This window comes from Microcaecilia unicolor, chromosome 5 (genome assembly GCF_901765095.1).
Source record: "Microcaecilia unicolor chromosome 5, aMicUni1.1, whole genome shotgun sequence".
Lineage (NCBI taxonomy): Eukaryota > Metazoa > Chordata > Amphibia > Gymnophiona > Siphonopidae > Microcaecilia > Microcaecilia unicolor.
Genome location: NC_044035.1, coordinates 145659326 through 145681372, shown reverse-complemented (window position 1 = coordinate 145681372; position 22047 = coordinate 145659326). Strand labels below are relative to the sequence as shown.

The window sequence follows — 22047 nt, the reverse complement described above, 5'->3', positions numbered from 1 at the left end:
AAACAAAGGCAATATAATGGGGGCTTTTTTTTAACTAAACCACGATAAAATCTGTAGTTCCTGTGGCTTAATGGGACTTCACAATGCAGTAGCTGCAGATTTAATGTAGCAATTAATTGTGGGCATTCCCAGCGTGTGCTATTATAAGTGCCACATTAAATTTGCAGGTAGCACACGGTATTGTGCTTGGAGGTAGTGTGAACACTTAGCGTTTGGGAGGAGGTGGTGGTAAGTGGTCTCCCTCTAACTGCAAACATGCCAATTAGTGTGCATTATTCACAGTGTGCTAATCATAAAATGCCTTCAACTCTTCCCTCCCCACTCAACTTTTGGACCAGATGAGACACTGGCTCAGGATGCTGGTGATAAAAGGAGCCAAAACCCAGTCCAATACCTCTCCCTCTCTCTTCCCTCTCCCCTGCAGGCAGGAGAGGGAAGGGAGAGATGCCAGATTGGGATTCAGGATTTTGGCACCCTTTATCACCTGCAAAGGGAGGAGGGGGAACTACTGGATGGCAAGGGCCAATGCAAGAGTTACCTTGGGGTTCCACAGTACCTTGAGCTGGCCCTGCTCCCCCCCCCCCCCCCCCCAAACACAACAAGCTCTAAATGCGTGGTTACTGCATGGTAACTGCAGAAATACTATAAAGCCCATAACATTGTGTGCTAGCAATTACCGCACAGTAAGCCATGTGCCAAGTGCTTGCTGCAGTTTACTAGAAGGGCCCCCTGGCTAGATTTTCAATCTTTGTTTTTACTTTGGTCTTCAATCCTTTCTCCAGGGAAGGTAATATGGAAGAGACCGTAATCCGGGTTGGCTTTGTCACCTACAACAAAGTACTTCACTTCTACAATGTGAAGAGCTCGCTGGCCCAGCCGCAGATGATGGTTGTATCGGACGTAGCAGATATGTTTGTGCCGTTGCTAGATGGCTTCCTAGTGAATGTGAACGAATCCAGGGCCGTTATCACCAGGTAACCCAGATTGTGGAGCCTTACATGATACTGTATGCCAGTACCTTATCAATTTACAGGGCAAGAACCATTTATTAACTATAGTAATGGTGTATAATTTTGGATTTGTAGCACCTTTCACTTAAGTGGGATTCCATTGCACTTTCCATGTTCAGCACACTTCAGAAATACATATACCATTTGAGGAGAGGATGTCAGAAAAGCTTTCATTATGTTCACATAACATGGGGCGCAGACATAAGGCATTTGTCTTTGCAATTGTTCTCCAGCTTCTACCGGGCTTGAGCATTTGCTGTTGGAAGCTCTCCATACTTAGAATTTCTGTGTCTGTAGGGGTAAATATTCAGCTGGCAGCGGTGAGAGTTTTACTGACTTCCGCTGGCGTAATTCCCGGATATGCAGTGCCAGGCCATGTCTGGGCTTTGGCATTGAATATCCGGTTTATATGGCACTGGCTAACACATAGCTGGTTAAGTCATTATTCAAATCTTAACCAGCCATGGGTTGCCGCATAAATGTAGGACTTCGTTTTATATGGTCCCATTTTTGTGGTTATCCTGGCCAGTTAAGTGCTGTATATCGGCACTTAACCAGCCAAGTGCTGACTCAACCCCAGAACACCCCCAAAATAGCTGACTTTCACTTAGTCGCTAACTGCTAATTTTCAGTGGAGATAACTGGTTAAGTGCTGCTGAAAATTAGCAGATATCCCCGAACAAGTGATTTAATCAGCCAGCAGCTGTTTCTGGCCACTTAGATTGTTTTGAGTATTGACCAGCAAGAGTTTTGTACTAGGGATTTTTTTTTTTCAATTTTGAAGCTATTATACAAGCAATACAAAACTTGTTACAAAAAAAATTATAGAAAGAAAAGAAACGCAAAACATTAAGACTTATAATTAGCACTAAACTGAAAAATCTCTACTAGTCCACGTTATTGGGAAAGATCCAATCACAATTCAGAGGAAATAAGGTAAAAAGAAATGCATTAAATGGGGATGTAATCATTAAATGTGTATTATGAGACTTATATTACCAGGGGTAAATGCTACCATCAAGAGCTGAGATTCAACAGGCTTGCTACTCAGAAACATAGGTGTTGAGGCACAAAAAATATGTATATATACCTTAGATACTGCTAATTAATAAGACATTTACAAGGAAATCAAAGGGGGAAAAAAAAGTCCTCTTAGTTGCAAGACCTTAGGTTTAAGTGGGCAAAACTGCTTCCTTCTCCTCTGTGTACTCTTGGCCACATCTGGGTATAAACTGACTTGAAAGTTCATAAAGTATTATCCAATCTAAAGAACACTGTCCTTGACCGATTACTCTCAGGATCTTATTCATAAGTTAGCAACAAAGTAGAAGCAGAAGCGTAGCCAGGTTGACGGCGCAGGGGGAGCAAAAGCGGACTTCCACCAGCACACATTTTCAGTGCTACACAACAAAAAAAAATAGGCGTTGGTGTTGGCAGAACTCCATTTGAGGGAGCGGCCGCTCCCCTGGCGCCCCACCTAGCTACGCCACTGAGTAGAAGCATTAACTGATTCATCTTCAGATCTGTTCCAAGTATTTTTTTTTTAATCTAAAACTATCTATTGTTAACTGAGCTGGCTACCTTCCTTTTTTTAGTCTTTGGTAAATAATAGGCTCTGCCCAGTGGCAGAACGGACTGAGAAGAGCTTTTTTGAAATAGTACCAGCATGTTTCTTAAACGTTTTCAGTGGAAAAATTATAGAAACTCTTGGGAAGTTTAGTAAATGGAGACTATGCGTGTGTGATGTATTTTCCAAAACATCAACCTTATAAATTACCCCAACATCCTTTATGAAAGTTTCTTCTCTACCTTGTATTAATTCCATTTTCTCTTCTATAGTTTGAACTCTCTGCTTAGGTAGCCACACATTCTTCTTCCACATCTTTGACTGGAGAAAGATGTAATAATAGCCTGCAATTGACCAGAGAGGAACTTTTATAATTGCGTGAAACTGTCCCACAATGTCTGAAGAGTAATATCAAGTTCACCAGCACCAGCTCACAGGTCATCAGGTCTTGTGGCACACCTTTAAGCACTTTGAGTTCCTTTCATCCTTCCAGAACCCTAATATTTGGAGCAGGAGGAGAGATAATCAAACTATCCCCCAAAGAACTAGGTGATAATGAAACTATCCCCCAAAGAACTAGGCATAGCCATATCTACCTTAGTGTTCTGCAAGCTTATTTGTTTTCCAGGGGAATTCAGATTTCTAGACTGAGTGTATTGCTAAGTTCAGGGAAGAGTGATGGGCCACCTCCCACTCCATACTCCCAGTGAAGTAACCAAAGAAAGACATTGCATTGGACCGAGCACAAACATATCCATCAGCCCCCATGTCAGCAAGGATTACTTCAGCTGTAGTTTTTGCCTTATCACCAATTAAGGTTAAAGGAAGTAAGGAAAATGAAAATGCTGTGTGCCAATGTAGCACTATTTTGGATCCTTCTCATACTAGTGGATTATATTAAGCCTTTGGGTAGCAGTTCATCATGAAAGAGACACAAGAATTTCTAGAGTAGATGAAATCTCTTGTCCGTAACTAATTTATTGATTCTGTAACACATAAGGGTCATGCTTTGGATTTAGTATTTGGGCCTATGCACACTAGATGCTGTGTTTTGACATGCAGGTTCAGAAAGTTCCATTGGAGAGATCATTTCATATTGTTTTCTATGGAGTATACCATCATGTAAGATTGTGTCTGTGGGTCCTGTGAAGAAGGTATGCTGTAGGGATATGAATATTGAGCAATTTGTGCAACTCAGGGACGATAAAAACCAGTGATCTTTGTATGGACAAAGTGAAGGCTACAGTTGATTTATAGCATTCATTTATTGAGAATATTCTGGAGCAAGTTGCTCCTACAAAGATCAGAAATTCAAAAGGCAAGCATCATGTTCCTTGATATACTTAACCTATTAAGTTGGCAAAAAGTATGTTGAAGCAAATAGAGAGCAGATAAAGGTACTTGCATTTGGTGGTCAATAAGGAAAAAAAAACTATTCCTCAGACGTTTCTTATTGAGCTTTGGTAGAAAAGGTTAAGAAACATATTATTCAGAGAGGCTTAATGAGTCCCTCAGTAAACCTTGAGTTTTTTGTGGTTTTTGTGGTGTGTTCTTTAACACAATCTCATGTCACCAAAGGTCCTTTGGTGGTTATCTCTTGTAGGCTTTTGTTATGCATTTTTATGTGAAAATACCACATTGCTTAGCATCCCTCCGGACTGGTCCAGAATGTGGCTGATGGGTTGTGCATGCCTTCCAGCAGGTGGAGACTGAGAAAACTGTGACTCTAGAGAGAGCCAATAAGAGCCCTTGCCAGCTAGAGAAAGATCCAGTAATCTCAGTCTCCAGCAGGTGGAAGGTGGTGAGCCCTTCAGTCTCATTCCTTATACTTTTCTATTTTCTTGCTGTATTTCTTTTAGTTTGGTTGAAGCCTGGATTGGCTGCTGTCGTGGACAGGATGCTGGGCTCGATGGACCCTTGGTCTTTTCCCAGTGTGGCATTACTTATGTAGATTAGTCTTTTCTGTGCATCCAAAAAAAAAAAAGCCAGTTAGTTGGAGGGAGAGGCCCATTGGGGTCTCTTAGTCCCTTGAGGGTACCAGACTCGGGTGGCCAGGTCCCTTCCCCCATGTCCTCCCTAGCATTTTTTGAGCTGTGATTAAAAAAAAAAAAAAGCATTACAGGACAGCTCTGCACAGAAAGAAAGTTTCCTCAAGCTCTTCAGGGGAAGAACTTTAGAGGCAGGGTGAGGCAGCCGCTAAAAAACAAAAAAATTGAATTTTGAACTTGGTTTTTGTTCTCTGCTTCTGTGTTTAAACAGGCAAGACAGCTCCTGTTCTCCCTTTGCTGCGGCTGACCTCTGTTTGTCTTCAGGCTGATTTGGTTCGTGGCTCTTTTCAAAGGATGCATTGGCAGAAAACCTCCGCTGCTGTTCAGTTTATCAGCGGTGGGGAGTTGACACGAGCGGTGCTTGTAAATTTTGCACCGCAGTGGAGGCATCATCGGAGCAGGGGGCAGTGGCTGTTAAAACATCGGCACTGTCGGCTGGGGGGGACCGATTTGGACGTTTCAGGTGCGGTTGAGTGTGCTCCGTTGGCAGCTCTGGTTTCAGCGGGAAGTGCCGCCATTTTATCATCTTCTCTGAATGCTTCGTCCCTGCCTGCAGTTCCGGTCTCTCTGCAGGTTCAGAGTCCAGCTCCTGTTTCTTCAGCATGTGAAAGAGGATTTCCTTCTGAGTTTGTGGTACAGATGTATCAAGCTTTTCTGCTGCACAAAGCTGGTCCAGTGGAAGCTCTAGTAAAGAGGCCTCAGGAGGGGCAATTCGTGGCTGCAAAGAGGCTCAGGCAGTCATGGGATGTAGAAGAGGATTTTTCCGTCTGAACCTGACCAGGACATACCTAAAGACCCCTTACCTGAGGATCTCATCGATGGAGCGGAGTCTGTCCCTGAGGGGGAGGATCCATCAGTGGTGTGAAGTTTTCATAAAGATGATCTGCAGGAACTTATTGCTCAGGTTTCCTGAAAGGAAGGGAATATTGATCTTGCCAGCCTCTGTGACATCCTCAGATGTTATAGCCAGGTCCTTTAGAATAGTATGCAGGTCCACGAAGTAGTATGGTGGTGGGTTCTGTGCACTGTAGACAGGTGGACCAAGGCCCATAAGTCCCCCCCCTCCCCCCATGTGTTACACTTGTGGTGGAAACTGTGAGCCCTCTAAAACTCACCAGAAGCCCACTGTACCAACATATAGCTACCTCCTTCACCTATAAGGGCTATTGTAGTGATGTACAGTTGGGGTTACTGAGTTTTGGAGGGCTCAGCATACAAGATAAGGGAGCAATGGTGAGGTTTGTACCTGGGATCATTGCTCTCCTGGGATGTCTGGGGGACCAGTCTGCTAAAAATACTGGCCCCTCCTACATCCCAGTGGCTTGATTTTCTGTTTTTCACTTGTACATTTTTTGTTTTTGTTTTTCTAAAATAGCCTGAAGAGATAAATACACAGAGCACAAAGCCTTGTTACAAATGGTATTTTAGGGGGGAAAAAAAAAGATGTTTTGCTTTTTCGAAAATGGTTACATTTGCTATTCGGATTTGGACATCATATCATAAATGCCCTGCCACATAACGTTGTAATTTTTTGTGCTTGGAAAATGAGCCCCTTAGGGTTTCTTTTACAAAGCTGTGCTAGCGGTTCCCGTGCAACCAATGAGAGGAAGCCCACAGTAATTGAATAGGCTTCCTGTCATCTGCCGCACCACTTAGGACAGGTAAAGAAATGCCAGGTTCATTTAATCTGGGAACACCAATATTATAATAGAAACTGTCACAAGACAAGCAAATTATGAGCCTTGCAAAGATTTAGTTTGAGCTATTCCTATGTCTTTTTATAAAACTTTCCTTAGGACTCAAGGCCATCTGGTGCTGTTTTGCTAAGAAAAATATTGTCACCTGAAAGCAAAAGCGTCATATGTGCAATCTTTACATGAAATGGAGTAGACATATATTTCAGTACATTGCTGTAAGATCATCTTGAATGCCAAACTGTGTTGATTTTTTTACCAGTAACATAGTAAACTATTAAAATTTGCTATATTATTGGTGATTTTTTAATAAGCATATTAGTTAGTGTCCATACCACACCAGTCTAGAACCTATGGGAAACGAACCCCCTAATATTTAGCTGGTGGCGGGCAACACTTTGAGTACTCACCACCTGCTTTCAACCCGGATATTCAATGCTGGACTGTTTCTGGCAATCGGCATTGTATCCATTTCTTGCAGCACTGGCTAGCACATGACCGGTTAAGTCAGTATTTGGAACTTAACCGGCCATGGCTTATTGGGCAAAGATAGGATGCCCCCACCATTGTCAGCTTAATTTTTGGCACTATCCGGGCATTTTCAGTGGTGATAACCAGTTTAAATGCTGCTGAAAATGACTGGTTATCCACAGAGACGTGAGTTAACAGACTGGCGGCCATTTCCATCTGGTTAATCCACGACGAATATCGGCCAGAAAGATTTTAGAATCCTGAGCTCTATCCTGTAAGGGCAGTATCAGGTGTTCTTTATTTCTTTGTCTCCAGCAGATGGTAGCAGGCCAACTGCAGCTCCTGGACCCACCCAGGCCAGTTTGGTGAACTGGTACCCATTCGAGTAAGAAAGAGGCTCCATTCTTCTTTTAAAAAAAGGAACGCTTCTATTCAGAGCCTAGAGGACATCTCGGAAGTGTGTGGGAATTTTTCCCTTTTCTCCATCATCTTTTGCCAAGCAACTTAAAAAAAAAAAAAAAAAGAGAGAGCGAGAGAATTTAGGAGATAACTGTGCTTTTGCCTCTTTAACAGCTGTCTGATTGATTTTAGGTAGACAAGAGGATTTCTTTTCGCTGAATATCTGCAAAACTGGAAGTTAGTTACTCTTTTTAAGCAGTTGTTCTTCCATATCAGAGAGCTGTTCCCAGGGGAGCCTAGGACTACCGCCACATCACTTTTCTGAAACTTTGAGGCCTGGCAGGTCTTCAGAACTAGGCCACAGCTCTGGTGTAAATTTAACCTTATGGCCATTGCATCTGAGAGAGTTCTAGGACTCATCCACTATAGAGCACCCTGCGAAGTACTGCTCTTTGCTGTAAGAGCTGTCACACAGCTGTGGGTAAAAGCACATCTTGTTTTGGTGGGTCCTCTTCTCTACCAGACCATGTAGGGAGCCCAGTGATGATGACAAAAAAAAATAGTAGGTTTTAGTCAGGATGGTGTTTCTGTCACAGCTCTTGCTCCTTCCCACAGTTCCAAATCTGATGGCTTGGGCAAAGCAGCCATGTCCAATAAGTCCTCTTCTGTCTTAAATTTAGCTCCTTCAGTCAGAGGGGAATTGAAATCCTCCTTGTTAGAGGAAATTGTATAGAATAGACCTTTCTCATTACAGGAGTTTGTTTTTTTTTTCTAATATTCCAGGGATGAGTGGGTCTCCAGCTCAGTAAACCTGGAAGATGTAATGGAGCAGTTTGACAAACTGAAGAGTAGAAAGTCGCCTGGACTGGATGGTAGACATCACAGAGTATTGATAAATTGAAAAATGAACTTGCAGAACTATGTAATATGTAGTTTCTTTGAAATCAAGCATGGTACCGGAAGATTGGAAAGTGGCAAAAGTAACGCCTAATTTTAAAAAGGGTTCCAGAGATGATCCGGGAAATTACAGAGTATATACATAAGCATGGGGGTTCCAGAGATGATCCGGGAAGTTACAGAGTATATACATAAGCATGGGTTAATGAGAAACAACATGGATTTAGTGAAGGGAAATCTTGCCTCACTGATCTACTACATTTCTTTGAAGGGGTGAACAAACGTGGATAATATTCAGCCGGTCGATATTGTGTATCTAGATTTTGGCATTTGACAAAGTACCTCATGAAAGACTCCAGAGGAAATTGGAAAGTCATGGGATAGGAGGTAGTGTTCTATTATGGTTGAAAGATAGAAAACAGAGAGTAGGGTTAAATGGTCAGTATTCTCAATGGAGAAGGGTTGATAGTAGGGTGCCGGAGGGGTCTGTGCTGTCCGCTGCTTTTTAACATATTTATAAATGATCTAGATATGAGAAAAACTAGCGAGGTAATTAAATCTGATGATGACACTAAGTTATTCAAAGTTCTTAAATCGCAAGAGGATTATGAAAAATTTCAAGAGGTCCTTATGAGACTTAGAGACTGGGCATCCAAATGGCAGGTGACGTTTAATGTGAGCAAGTGCAAAGTGATGCATGTGGGAAAGTGGAACCCGGACTCTAGCTACGTGATGCAAGGTTTCACATTAGGAGTCACCGACCAGGAAAGGGATCTAGGTGTCATCATTGACGATACATTGAAACTCTCTGCTCAGTGTGCAGCAGTGGTGAAGAAAGCAAATAGAATGTTAGGTATAATTAGGAAAAGAATGGAAAACAAAATGAGGACGTTATAATGCCTTTGTGTCGCTCCATGGTGCGACTTCACCTTGAATACTGTATGCAATTCTGGTCACTGCATTTCAAAAAAGATATAGTGGAATTAGAAAAGGTACAGAGAAGGACGACAAAAATGATAAAGGGGATGGGATAACTTCCCTATGAGGAAAGGCTGAAGCAGCCGTGGCGCTTCTGCTTAGAGAAAAGATTGTTGAGGGGAGATATGATAAGAGGTCTATAAAATAATAAGTGAAGTGGAATGGGTAGATGTGAATCGCTTGTTTACTCTTTCCAAAAATACTAGGACTAGGGGGCACACAATGAAGCTAGAAAGTAGTAAATTTAAAATGAATCGGAAAAAATATTTCTTCACTCAACATGTAATTAAACTCTGGAATTCGTTAACAGAGAATGTGGTAAAAGCAGTTAGCGTGGTTTAAAAAAGGTTTGGATATCATCCTAAAAGAAAAGTCCATAAACCGTTGTTAAGAAGAACTTGGGGAAATTTACTGCATATTGTAGGATGGGCTTGATGGACCTTTGATCTGTCCCAGTATGGCAACACTTATGTTCTAATGTTTCTGTATCAGTTTGTCACGCTGCCTGAGTCTTTGTGCCGTCCCAGGAACAGTGAGGCCCAGGACAAGGGATCTAGTTCTGTTCCAGGAGCAGCAGTCGGCAAGCCCAGTTCTTTACCTGCAATGACTACTGTTCCCCCAGTGGTTGAGCCTTTGGATTCGGGTGGCCAACAGGACTTGGATGAATAGGGGCGCCAGAAGGAGAGGTGAGGTACCGGAACAGAAGTGGACAGGGAGGCCCAAAAGACGGCAACCATAGACAAGGATGGCTCTGGGAGTCAGCAAGCAGAAGATAGCATCAAGGTCCAGGCTCAGGGTTCAAGCAGGTGGTGAGCAGAAGATAGCATCAAAGTCCAGGCTTAGGGTTCAAGCAGGTGGTGAGTAGAGGGTCCAGGCTTAGGGTTCAAGCAGGTGGCGAGCAGAAGATAGCATCAAGGTCCAGGCTCAGGATTCAAGCAGAAGACAGCGTCAAGGTCCAGGCTTAGGGTTCGGGCAGGCGGCAACCAGAAGACAGCATCTAGGTCCAAGCTCAGGGTTCGGTCAGGCGGCAAGCAGAAGACAGGAACAGAATCTCAGACTTTCTAAATTAATTAGTAATCTCTTAGTATCCGAGAAGAACTTGACGAATATGTAGTAAAAGAAGGAATTTTAGACGTCAAATTAAAACATACTTGTTCTGAAAATTGTTTTTAATAGAAAAGGGTTAGATTTTGTTTCTCGTTATTAGGATACCATTACAATTTAGATTTTATATATTGTACTCAGATGTTGCATAATATATTGTTTTTATGTGATTTAGTAATTCCTTGTTATATATCTAGTTTTTTTTTTCTGATTGTTATCCGTGTAGAACTGCAAGGTTTATTGCGGAATATAAGATAAATTGTTATATGTTATAACTCTTTTCCATAATCATTTTTACAGAATGAGGGAAGAACAAGAGCTTCATTCAAATGGAATGAAGACACCACCTTAGATAAAAGAAAGGAGCTATAGAAACAAACTCCTGCCTCCGTGAAACAAAGAAAGGGATTGCTACAGAAAAAGGCCTGCGTTTCTGAAATTATTCGATCAGCAGAAATGACAAACAAAACTATTGTCTTAAGAGTGAGATCCTTCAAAGTTGCACACTCAGTGGCTCAAAGGGAAGGAAGTCCCAGAGTTCTGCGGACTAGATTTCAAGTTCCACTCAAGACAAGGGTTTCAGAAAGGAGGCTGTTCAAGAGCTACGCTTTTAAGAAAATGTACTACATCTAGGTGAGATGCTAAAGATGACCTTGTAAGCAACCTCTGAAACAAAACAAAAGCTGTCACTTGCACTTTTCACGACCCCTAAGGCCAAGCCTCTGTGCAGATCATCCTGAAGAAAAGCTGAAATCTGGGCAATTGAAGCTGCAAAAGGGGAAATAGCCCTATCCGCTCATCAGAATTTGAACAACCTCCAGATTCTCAAATACATATTAGATGCTGATCTCTTTCTGACTTGAAGTGGCATAGTTATAACTTCCTCTGATTAGCACCTGCATCTTAAACAAGACCACTGAAGAGCCAGGCTGTAAGAGACTAGAGTAGGATCTTCCATTAGCATCCTTCTTCTGCACCAGAAAGGGCTGATCCTTTTTGAGCCGAATGAGATCTGCAAACCAAGGAGGGGCCAATTTGGAGCCACAAGAATCACTGGCCCAGGATGAGATGAAATCCTTTGAAGTATACAACCCAATATCAGCAAAGGTGGAAATACATACACCAGGCTGTGTGGTGTCCAAGGTTGGAGAAGAGCATTTAGGACTTTGGATCATGTTTCCTTCCAATGAATGCATAACCGAGGAACTTTGAGACTGGTTCTGGTTGCCATTAGCTCCAGTACTGGAATTCCCCAATATCTCATTATTTGAGTGAAAGCTTTGTGAGATGTTTCCATCCCCCCCCCCCCCCCCCCCATCCCGGGTTGAGAGAGTTTCTGCTGAGAATATTCGCCTGGTTGTTCTGCGCACCTACAATATGTGCCACTAACAAAGGAAGAGATGTTATTCCATCCAAATTAACATCAGAAGACTTTTCAGGTCATGGGTGAACTTCTTGTGCCTCCTTGTAACATACACTACAGCAGCCATATTGTCAGATAAAACTATTTTACCACATGTAAAAATGACTGAAGCAGTGATCGCACTGCTCTGTGCTTTAGATGGTTGATCAACCAGGGCATCTGAGATGGAGACCAAGTTCCCCAAGACACCTGACCCTGGCAATGCGCTCTCCAACCACACGAACCAGCATCTGTTGTTACTATCATCTAGTTGGGCAAATGAAGGCTTTCTCCCCAAACAGGTTTAAAGGTTTAAACCACCACTTCATTCTGATCTTCGCTTGATATGCCCAAGGGAGATGACAATTGAGACTGAGTGCAGGTTGACCATTAACTGAGAAGTCTGTACATGTCTCATGTGAGCACATGCTCACAGTACTAGATCCAAGGTTGCCACCATGGACCCCAGTACCTGCATATAGTCCCATGTATGATTTGTGACTGAAGATTATAACATCTTTGCTTTGGAAGAAATACCATTTCTAAATTGGTGTTGAACTTTGCCCCTAAGTATTCCAAATCCTGAACAATGTGAATAATGGGTCCATTATTAACAACGGATATCAAGTTGCTCTTTCAGAAGCTGGCCATCCATCCTAGGAACTGCAGAAGCTGAAGCACTTGCTCTGTAACTTGTTTTATTTTTTGCCCGATTAGAGCTCAGATCAGTCAGTCATCCAAATAAGGATGCACCCTGATCCCTTGCTGATGAAGAAAACACTTCTACCACTGCCATGACCTTGGAGGTGGTTCTCAGTGCTGTTGCCAAGCCAAAGGACACTGCTCAAAACTGAAAATGCCTTCCCAGAATTACAAACCTCAAGAATCTCTGAAGCCAGATGAAAAAATGAAAATAAACTTCTTTGAGGGCCAAAATTCAATAAACTCTCCTGACCTTACCACTGCAATCACAGATTTTAAGGTTTCCATTCTGAGATGTCTCATCTTTAATGTGAGATTCACCCATTTCAGGTCTAAAATCAGTCTAAAGGTTTTTCTTTCTTTGGAGCAATGAAATAGATCACATATCTTCCCATACCCTTCTCATTTTGAAGAACGGGTATTAAGGCCCCTAAGGTCTTAAAGATTTTGAAGGGCGATATGTACAGCTGACACTTTTTGGCAGGAGCTCAACAAGGGAAAAGGAAGAAAGGCATCCAAAAAAGGCTGTGAAAACTCCATTTGTCACCATTCTGAACCACAGCTAAGACCCACTGGTCGGAAGTAATTCAGGTCCACTCTTGCAGCTCCAGATGCCCGGGTCCTTGTGAGCTTACTTTTCTGTCCACTTGAAAGGAGGGTTTACAGCTTTGAAATCTTGAATGGTAACAGGAACTTGATTTCACTGGCCAATACTTCTTCATCTTCCAAATCTGGGCCTGAATAAAATCTGTCTGGATGAAAATGTATCTTCTGGCAGCCTTTGTGTCTTGGTATCTTCTAAATATTTAACAACTTCTCCAAGTCTTCACCAAAGAGGAGCTTGTTTCTAAGAGGAAGTCTGCTGAAATGAGTTTTTGAAGCATTATCTGCAGAACAACTACACAGCCAAAATAACTTCATAGAAGATATTGTCAAAGCCATATCTCTTGCAGAAGCTCTTACTAAATCAAAGTGCATCTGCCAAATATGGTAGACCTTTTTTCTAAACTGAAATAATCTGGTTTACTGTCTTCCGTCTCCTCCATGGAAGTACATGCAGTCTGCTGGGCATAAAGATAGGTCCTTGAAGCATATGCATTACAAACCATGGCTTGAAGACTTGAGACTAAGATATCAAAGGACTACTTAAGAATGGTCTCTACTTTGCAGTCTTGCAAATCTTTTAGAGCTGTACCTCCATCTACCATGATAGCAATGTTCTTGGTAACCACTGTTAATAAAGCATCTGCTTTAGGCAGTTTAAACTTTTCCTTCTCCTCTCGAAGTAATGGGTAGAACTTTACCACAGCTCTTCCAACTTAAGAGTTGCTTCAGGAGCATCGCACTCAGAAGAAATGAGAGTTTGAACAGCTTGATGGTTTGGAACAGTTTTGGGAGAATCTCTACTGCCCAAAAGAACAGGATTTCCTGAGGGACAAACTTCCCGAGTTGGAGTTGTGGAGACACTTATTGACATGAAATTATCTCTGCTAAAAAAAAGCCTACAACCAAGGGGCATCTCCTAATTGAACTGGAATCTGCCTTTCTTCTAACTGAGCCACATCTAGCTGTTAACAGAATCTGCATACTTTGAAAGATCAACAGTGTCACAACCCTTACTGAGATGTCCATCCGGACGTGGAGTGCCGGGCGCTCTGTGCCAGGCCAGAAGTGGTCCTGCGTGTCAGGCCGGAAATGGAGCACGCATCTCTTCACTTCGGGGCAGTGCGCGGGGCTTGTCCATGCCGAATGAACGCCATTCCTGACTGCCGCAACTTCCCTTTGTGAGGGCAATTCTTGGTTCCGTCCCCCTGACGTCAGATGCCGTCAGCTTTTTAGACCAGCTCAGTCTCTCGGGGCCTCAGCTACGATTTCAGTTGTTCTACAGGTTCCTCGATCTACCTTTGTGCTATAATTGATGCAATAGGGACATTTTGTGGCTGTTTGCATTTTTAGAGGATTTTGCAAAACGTAAATTGTATACTCGGGCAGCCCTATCACTGAGCAACACTGTTTTTCACACATGACCCTGCATGCTCCACAGTGAGTCTGTGCATTCAGTCTTGGGGTTTAGAACTGGGGTTGTATGCAATTGTCGACCCATGTGCTGATTAGTAGTTTGTCATCCTGTACTATTGTTAGTTTGCTTCTTTCTTTGGATTATACCTGCTTAGTGGTAATTTCTTCTCTCCACAGTTTGCTGGACCAGATACCTGAGATGTTTGCAGATACAAGGGAAACGGAAACTGTCTTTGCTCCTGTGATTCAGGCAGGATTGGAAGCACTTAAGGTGAGGTCTCCAGCTAGTCTCCCTTATATGGAATTACAGTGGATCTGATCTCCTTCCCTTTAATATTTTCCCACATATCTTCTGCTGTGCTTGAAGCTGTACTGTAAAATTATTCATTAGTCATGCATTTTTGCTTTTTCCAGATATCTTTTTAACTTGATTCATTGATTTTGTCACCAGGTACATACTTCAATATCTTCAGCTACATACATAAATGAATGTATTTGTTCAAGCCACAGTGCTAGCAAAATTCTCTCAACTGAGTAGAAAGCCTGATTAGACTTACATTCCAGGCTAGCTGTACTAGAGTTAACAACTGGAAAGGTTTTGAACGCTGATGAGGGAAGAAGCTTTGGTGTGTTGTTACCCTGACCTTACCTTACCATGAGAGAGTTAATTGAATGATAAATCATTTTCCTTAGCATCACTTCAGACTGGTCCAGATCCATGGGTTCTGCACTCCTACCAGTCGGTATTTCTCAGTCCTCAGCAGATGTTGGATGTGCAAAGCCTGTTGACTCTGGGTCGTCTGGAATCCTGGGGGGAAGTTCAAGGTCTCTTGGGACACTTTCTTTGGTAGTATATTTTCAGTAAAAGAAAAAAAAATTAGAATAGTAATTTAGCAGCTTTTCTTTTGGAGTGCACCTTCTTGTGGTCAGCCAGTTGGCCAGAGGTCCATAGGGATTTTCTGTTGCGAGGCGTGTCACATTGAAAAAGCTGGGTCCCTCTCCTCCCTCAGGAGTGTGACCCACTTGAGAGTCTTGGGTCAGGTGGAGGGCAACAAGGTGGGAAGGGGCAGGTCAACAATTTTAATCATGCCTTGTCCAGCTGCTGTGTGGTCCTCAGCTCCACTCCCTCCCCAGCCCTGTCAGGCCTGAGGTGGGTTGTGCAGGCAGTAAGACTTCTTGCTGGTTGGAGAGTGTGGCAACATGACTGCTGAGCATCCTTGATGTTGCCACACAGATGTGATCACCGAGGGTTGGAGGAGTAAGGCATGACATGCAAATTCTGTGGAGCACAGAAAGGAGCCATTCTAGTGTCAACTGAGTTGGTGGCATTAGAGAAACCCCTGGCCATGATGCTCATGGTGGGAGTTGGGCAGTATAGTTGAATGACTTGCATAAGGAATGGCAAGTCAAATGCAAAGTGCTGATAAGGAAGGCAAAGAGGGATTTTGAAAAACAGATTGTGTTTGGAGGCAAAAACAAATAGTAAAAACTTTTTAGGTATATTAAAAACAAGAAGCCGGCAAAAGAATCAGTTGGACCGCTAGATGACTGAGGGGGTAAAAGGAGTACTCAGGGAAGATGAAGCCATAGCGGAGAGATTAATGAATTCTTTGCTTCGGTTTTCACCGAGGAAGATTTGGGAGAGATACTGGTGCCGGAAATGGTATTCAGAGCTGATGAATCAGAGAAACTGAATGAAATCTTTATAAACCTGGAAGATGTAATGGTGCATTTTGACAAATTGAAGAGTAGCAAATCGCCTGAACTGGATGATATTTATCCCAGAGTACTGATAGAATTGAAAAATGAACTTGTAGAACTATTGCTAGTAATATGTAATTTATCTTTAAAATCAAGCATGATAGTGAAGGGAAATCTTGCCTCACTAATCTACTACATTTCTTTGAAGGGGTGAACAAACATGTGGATAAAGGTGAGCCGGTCGATATTATGTATCTCAATTTTCAAAAGGCCTGTCCATCTTTTAGGTGCACATTACTTTAATTTTTCTCTTTTGCAACATGTCCATGAGTTTCTGGGTCTTTGTGCTGTACTTTATTCCAATATGTTCTGTTGCTGCTCTGCAATTCAGTAAATTGTTTTTTGTTGTTGTTTTGTACATTTAATAATTCTGTACAAACATATTGCCATCCCTTTTTGGAGTGGCAAAGAAAGAAAGCCACGGGATTCTTTGTACCTTCTACCCCCACTAATGGTCTACAGGGGGCTGGGGATCATTTTTCTACTGACAATAATGATTTGGCAATGTATCCAACGCAAGTCCTCCTTTTTATTCTGGTTTAGTATAGGCAGAGATACTACCATAAGATGATTACGTTCTGGTGGAATTGGCATGATAATTCTTATTTCTAGAATATTGAATCAAGTTAAGTTGAAAAAGAAACAGCAGCATACTAGTATGTTAACAGCCAACACCAGTCTAGTGCATTCCAAATCATTTTGTTCTTAGGGACATCGCTAAACATAGGCCCACGAGCTCTGTGCCTGATTCTGTATAGTAAATCCCCAAGTACTGCCAGCCTCAATTTTCTGTGCTTTTAAGAGGGCAAATCCATCAGGATGATGCTGTTCATCCATCTATTGTAGAGAGCTGCCCACAACAGAATAGGAGGCATCCTTTCATGTTTTTAAAGGGATTACTTCAACTTGAACCTCAGGCCCAGATTTTGTTTCCCTTTTAAGGGCTACAAGGGTCTCTGCTTGTCCTGTCACTAGGATTCCTTTGAACCTTATTTCTTCCCTTGCTATCTTGCTGCCTTATTATAGGTCCTATGGTGAGATGTCATTTCATGCTGAGACAGAGGATTATAGACTATACCTGAGTTGTTCTGTCTGCATCAATCAGTACAATGAAATGGAAAACTTTATTTGCTATCAAACAGCAGAATGACTAGTCTGTACAAGAGCACACCCACTTGCAAGATGAAAGATAGAAGAATGTTAATAGATGTGACCAACTGATTGTTTAGGAGCCCTCCAAGTTCTACAGCTGAGTTTCTCAAACACACTGTATGCTTTCTCCTTGCAGGCTGCAGACTGTGCTGGCAAGCTCTTTATTTTTCATACCTCACTTCCCATTGCTGAGGCCCCTGGGAAACTAAAGAACAGAGATGACAAAAAACTGATCAACACTGATAAGGAGAAGGTAAGAAAGAGACATTAGTCGTCTTCAGGAAGCCATTTCTGAAACAAGCATGAACAGGGAAAGAAATTCATATAAACTGAGATCGGGATTTGTCCTTGTGATTGTGATATGTTTCTTGGTGTGTTCGACCATTCTTGAAGGATCTTGAAGCACATAGTTTGTGTTTCAAAGCATCCAGGACTATTAGAGCCTATAACCAGATGATTGAAAAGTTATTGCAGAAAGTCTGGAAATACTCTGTAGTCCAAGCACTTAAACATTTCTGAGAACTTGTCATTTTACATTTGGTATAAGGCCCCTACGAATGATGAGAAGTAAAGGAAAATAGTGCATCCCCTTTTCCTTCACAGTATTTAGAAAGAGCTTTTCACACGTAAAAGTAAAGGAGTGTTGGTGGTGCCATCGTCTTACCACATTACCAAACCTTAAACAAAAATATATAGTAGTACCACCAGTTTATAAAATAAACATGGGAAAATCTAAGGCAGTAAATATAAATTGAAGTACAGCCTGAAGGCTGCACTTGAGGTCTCTTTCCTTTGGCTTGGCAAAAGTGTTGATCAAGTACCTGGGGATTAGGTAGGTTGCAGATTGGATTAGACTTGTCTAGTTGAATTATATTCCTCTTAAGAGGATTCAAAATGATTCAACAAAATGGAAACCTTAGAAGTAGGTCATGGCTGGGATGCATAGCCGCAGTAAAAAGGAACAAGCCTACCTAAGCTTTTGTACTCTTTCTTAGTGTTAACAACAAAGATTCCAGGCAAGATCAAAGAGTTGTGAAAAAGAATGTTTGAATTTATCTGGCAGAAGAGACCACCATGAGTATTGAGAAAGATACTATATACAATGACTACTACTACTTAACATTTCTAGAGCGCTACTAGGGTTACGCAGCACTGTACAAATTAATAACTAAGGACGGTCCCTGCTCAGAAGAGCTTACAATCTAAAGGACGAAATGTCAAGTTGGGGTAGTCTAGATTTCCTGAGTAGAGGTGTTGTGATTAGGTGCCAAAAGCGACATTGAAGAGGTGGACTTTGAGCAATGATTTGAAGATGGGTAGGGATGGGGCCTGGCGTATGTGCTCAGGGAGTTTGTTCCAAGCATGGGGTGAGGCGAGGCAGAAAGGGCGGAGCCTAGAGTTGGCGGTGGTGGAGAAGGGTACTGAAAGGAGGGATTTGTCTTGAGAGCGGAGGTTACGGGTAGGGACGTAAGGTGAGATGAGGGTAGAGAGGTAAGGAGGGGCTGCAGATCGAGTGCATTTGTAGGTTAGTAGGAGAAGCTTGAACTGTATGCGGTATCTGATCGGAAGCCAGTGAAGTGACTTGAGGAGAGGGGTGATATGAGTATATCGGTCAAGGCGGAAGATAAGACGTGTGGCAGAGTTCTGGATGGACTGAAGGGGGGATAGGTGGCTAAGTGGGAGGCCGGTGAGGAGTAGGTTTGCAGTAGTCAAGGCGAGAGGTAATGAGAGAGTGGATGAGAGTTCGGGTGGTGTGCTCAGAGAGGAAGGGGCGAATTTTGCTAATGTTGTAGAGGAAGAAGCGACAGGTCTTGGCTATCTGCTGGATATGCGCAGAGAAGGAGAGGGAGGAGTCGAAGATGACACAGAGGTTGCGGGCAGATGAGACGGGGATGATGAGGGTGTTATCAACTGAGATAGAGAGTGAAGGGAGAGGAGAAGTGGGTTTGGGTGGGGAAAACAATAAGTTCAGTCTTGGCCATGTTCAGTTTCAGGTGGCGGTTGGACATCCAAGCGGCAATGTCGGATAAGCAGGCCAATACTTTGGCCTGGGTTTCTGCAGTGATGTCTGGTGTGGAGAGATACAGTTGGATGTCGTCAGCATAAAGATGATAGTGGAAACCATGAGATGAGATCAGGGAGCCTAAGGAAGAGGTGTAGATTGAAAAAGGAGGGGCCCAAGGACAGATCCCTGAGGAACTCCAACAGAGAGCGGGATAGGGGAGGAGGACGAACCATGAGAGTGTACTCTGAAGGTACGATGGGAGAGATAAGAGGAGAACCAGGAGAGGACAGAGCCCTGGAACCCAAAGGAGGACAGTGTGTCAAGAAGTAGGTTGTGATTGACAGTGTCAAAAGCGGCGGATAGGTCGAGGAGGATGAGGATGGAGTAGTGACCTTTGGATTTGGCGAGGAACAGGTCATTGCAGACAGTGCCGTTTCTGTCGAGTGTAGGGGGCGAAAGCCGGATTGAAGAGGATCGAGGATGGCATGAGAGGAGAGAAAATCAATGCAGCGGCTGTGAAAGGCGCGTTCAAGTATCTTGGAGAGGAAGGGTAGGAGGGAAATGAGGCGGTAGTTGGAGGGACAGGTAGGGTCAAGAGATGGTTTTTTGAGGAGTGGTGTGACCACAGCATGCTTGAAGGTGTCCGGGACAGTTGCAGTGGAGAGAGAGAGGTTGAGGATATGACAGATGGTGGGGGTGATAGTAGGAGCGATGGTGCTAAGTAGGTTGGTGGGGATGGGGTCTGAGGAACAGGTGGTGGATTTCGAGGAGGAGAGGAGATGGGCGGTTTCCTCTTCGGTGATATCAGGAAAAGAGGAGAAGGAGGCCTGGGTTTGTTGTTTGAGAGAGTGGGTTATAGGATGAAGAGGAGGAGAAGGTTTGGTGGTGAATTCGAGGTTGATCTTCTGGATCTTGTCACGGAAGTAGTCGCCAGAGATTGGGGAGAGGGGGAGGGGGGGGGTTGGGAGCAGAGGGCACTTTGAGGAGGGAGTTGAGGGTGGCGAAGAGACGACGAGGATTGGAGCTGAGGGAATTAGTCAATTGGTGTAATAGTCCTGTTTGGCGAAAGAAAGAAGCCTAGGGCTGCCCTGATTAACTCTTACCATGCAGCTGAGGGCAATCTTTGATTGGAGGGAAAAGGTACAGATTAAATAATGGGTAAAAATTGGAGGTGGAAGGGCTGGGGCCACATGTACTTATTATCTTGGATAGTATGCTTAAATAGGAAACCCCCTAAGGTGCTGAATCCATTTTGAAATTATACAATAAAACTGTGGTTGGGAGCCTTAGATAAAATGGTGGGGAGTAAAGATTCATAGTATATCAGTTAGGTCTGACCTTGAGTTTACACTGGGGCAGATATATGGGACATACAGACAGTAGCAAGTTAAGAGCCTAGTAAGGCTGGTACAGTTAGTAGGGAAAGGGGGACTTGTAAAATCATTTGAAGAGCAGGGGGGTCATCATTTCTGTCTACAAATCAAGCACTGTTTATCAGACAAATCTAAAATTGGACCCCACACCATTTGAGATACCATATAAATCAAGCAAGGAGATCAAAGGGCTAGTATTGAAGGTGTATAGGTTGCTGGTGAGGATGTAGAATATTAGCTAGCCATACACCAAGGCATGAGAGAGAGGCATGGGGTGGGACCCTTACCAGCAAGAATGGAAGAAGGTGTTTACGACAGTGGAAAAGCTCTCCTTGTCAATGGCATTAGTGGAAAATGGATATACAGTATTGTATAGAATGTGCATTGCTCTACTTAAAATGAGTAGGATGTTCAATATTTATTCTGCAACTCCAAACCAAAGTGGATATTAATATAGATACCAAGCTTCTATTTACATATAAATAAATACCACACATATGTAATTATATAAACAAGGGGAAAAGGGGGCTCCTGTTCTTTTTTGGGAGGCAGCCAAGGTGGTTCTCCGTGGTGATATCATAACATATACTAGTGCCTAAATAAACGACTATCTCAGGGTATTTTAACATTAGAATGGGAATTACGTAAAGCTAAAGGGGCTTATCTACATTCGCCTATGTCGCACACTAAAGAGCGTCTTCTGCTACTCAAATAGTGCTCAATTCCTTACTCCATGAATGGGTCCAGCGATCCCTAGTGTACTGCAAATATCGCTTTCACTGTTTTGATAACAAGCCAAGTTGATGGTTCAGCCCTCTGATGACTTTTACATTCTGGTGTGGAGAAGGTGGGGGGTGGGGGGGGGGGCATCCTGACTATTTATTTTAAGGGTATTTATCAGGCAGGGGTGGGTTTCTCACCAGAGTAGTTTTCAGAATATTTGCCACACTCGGGTATGCCCGGGCTCTCTGTAGAGGCAGTGGAAGCTCTGAATAGACCCCTCCAGGTCAAGGAACTCCAAAAAGCAATTCGGGATACAAAATATTTTAAATCGCCAGGGCCCGATGGTTACTCAGGCAAGTTTTATAAAATCTTATCAGTTCACCTTTGTGGCCCATTGATTATCATACTGTGGTAGTGGCATAGAGGGAGCTTCCCCAATATGCGAATGAGGCCGTAGTGACCTTGGTTGTTAAAACCTGGGAAGTCAGGTGACTTGCCAGACTCATATCATCCGATTTCTTTAATAAATGTTGACATCAAGCTTTTTTCCAGGGTTTTGGCAGAAAGATTGCCTGTATACTTACCTTCTGTGATTCAGGCAGATCAGGTGGGATATGTCCGTGGCAGGCAGTCTGTAATAAATGTACGCAAAGCTCTTTTGGTCTTGGCATATAGCCAGTGGCATGAGATTCCCTTGCTGCTGGTTAGCCTTGATGCAGCTAAGTCTTTCGATCAAGTAAAT

The 22047-nt window shown here is 43.0% G+C and overlaps 1 protein-coding gene across 1 annotated transcript in view; it reads left to right on the top strand.

Annotated features, from left to right (window-relative positions):
- The window catches only part of SEC24C (SEC24 homolog C, COPII coat complex component), a 192754-nt gene that overhangs the window by 121079 nt on the left and 49628 nt on the right, over window positions 1-22047 (top strand). The window contains exons 13-15 of the mRNA XM_030203398.1: window positions 783-974; window positions 14469-14562; window positions 17341-17457. Coding sequence (XP_030059258.1) covers window positions 783-974; window positions 14469-14562; window positions 17341-17457 — 403 coding nt within the window. The remainder of the gene's footprint in view (window positions 1-782; window positions 975-14468; window positions 14563-17340; window positions 17458-22047) is intronic.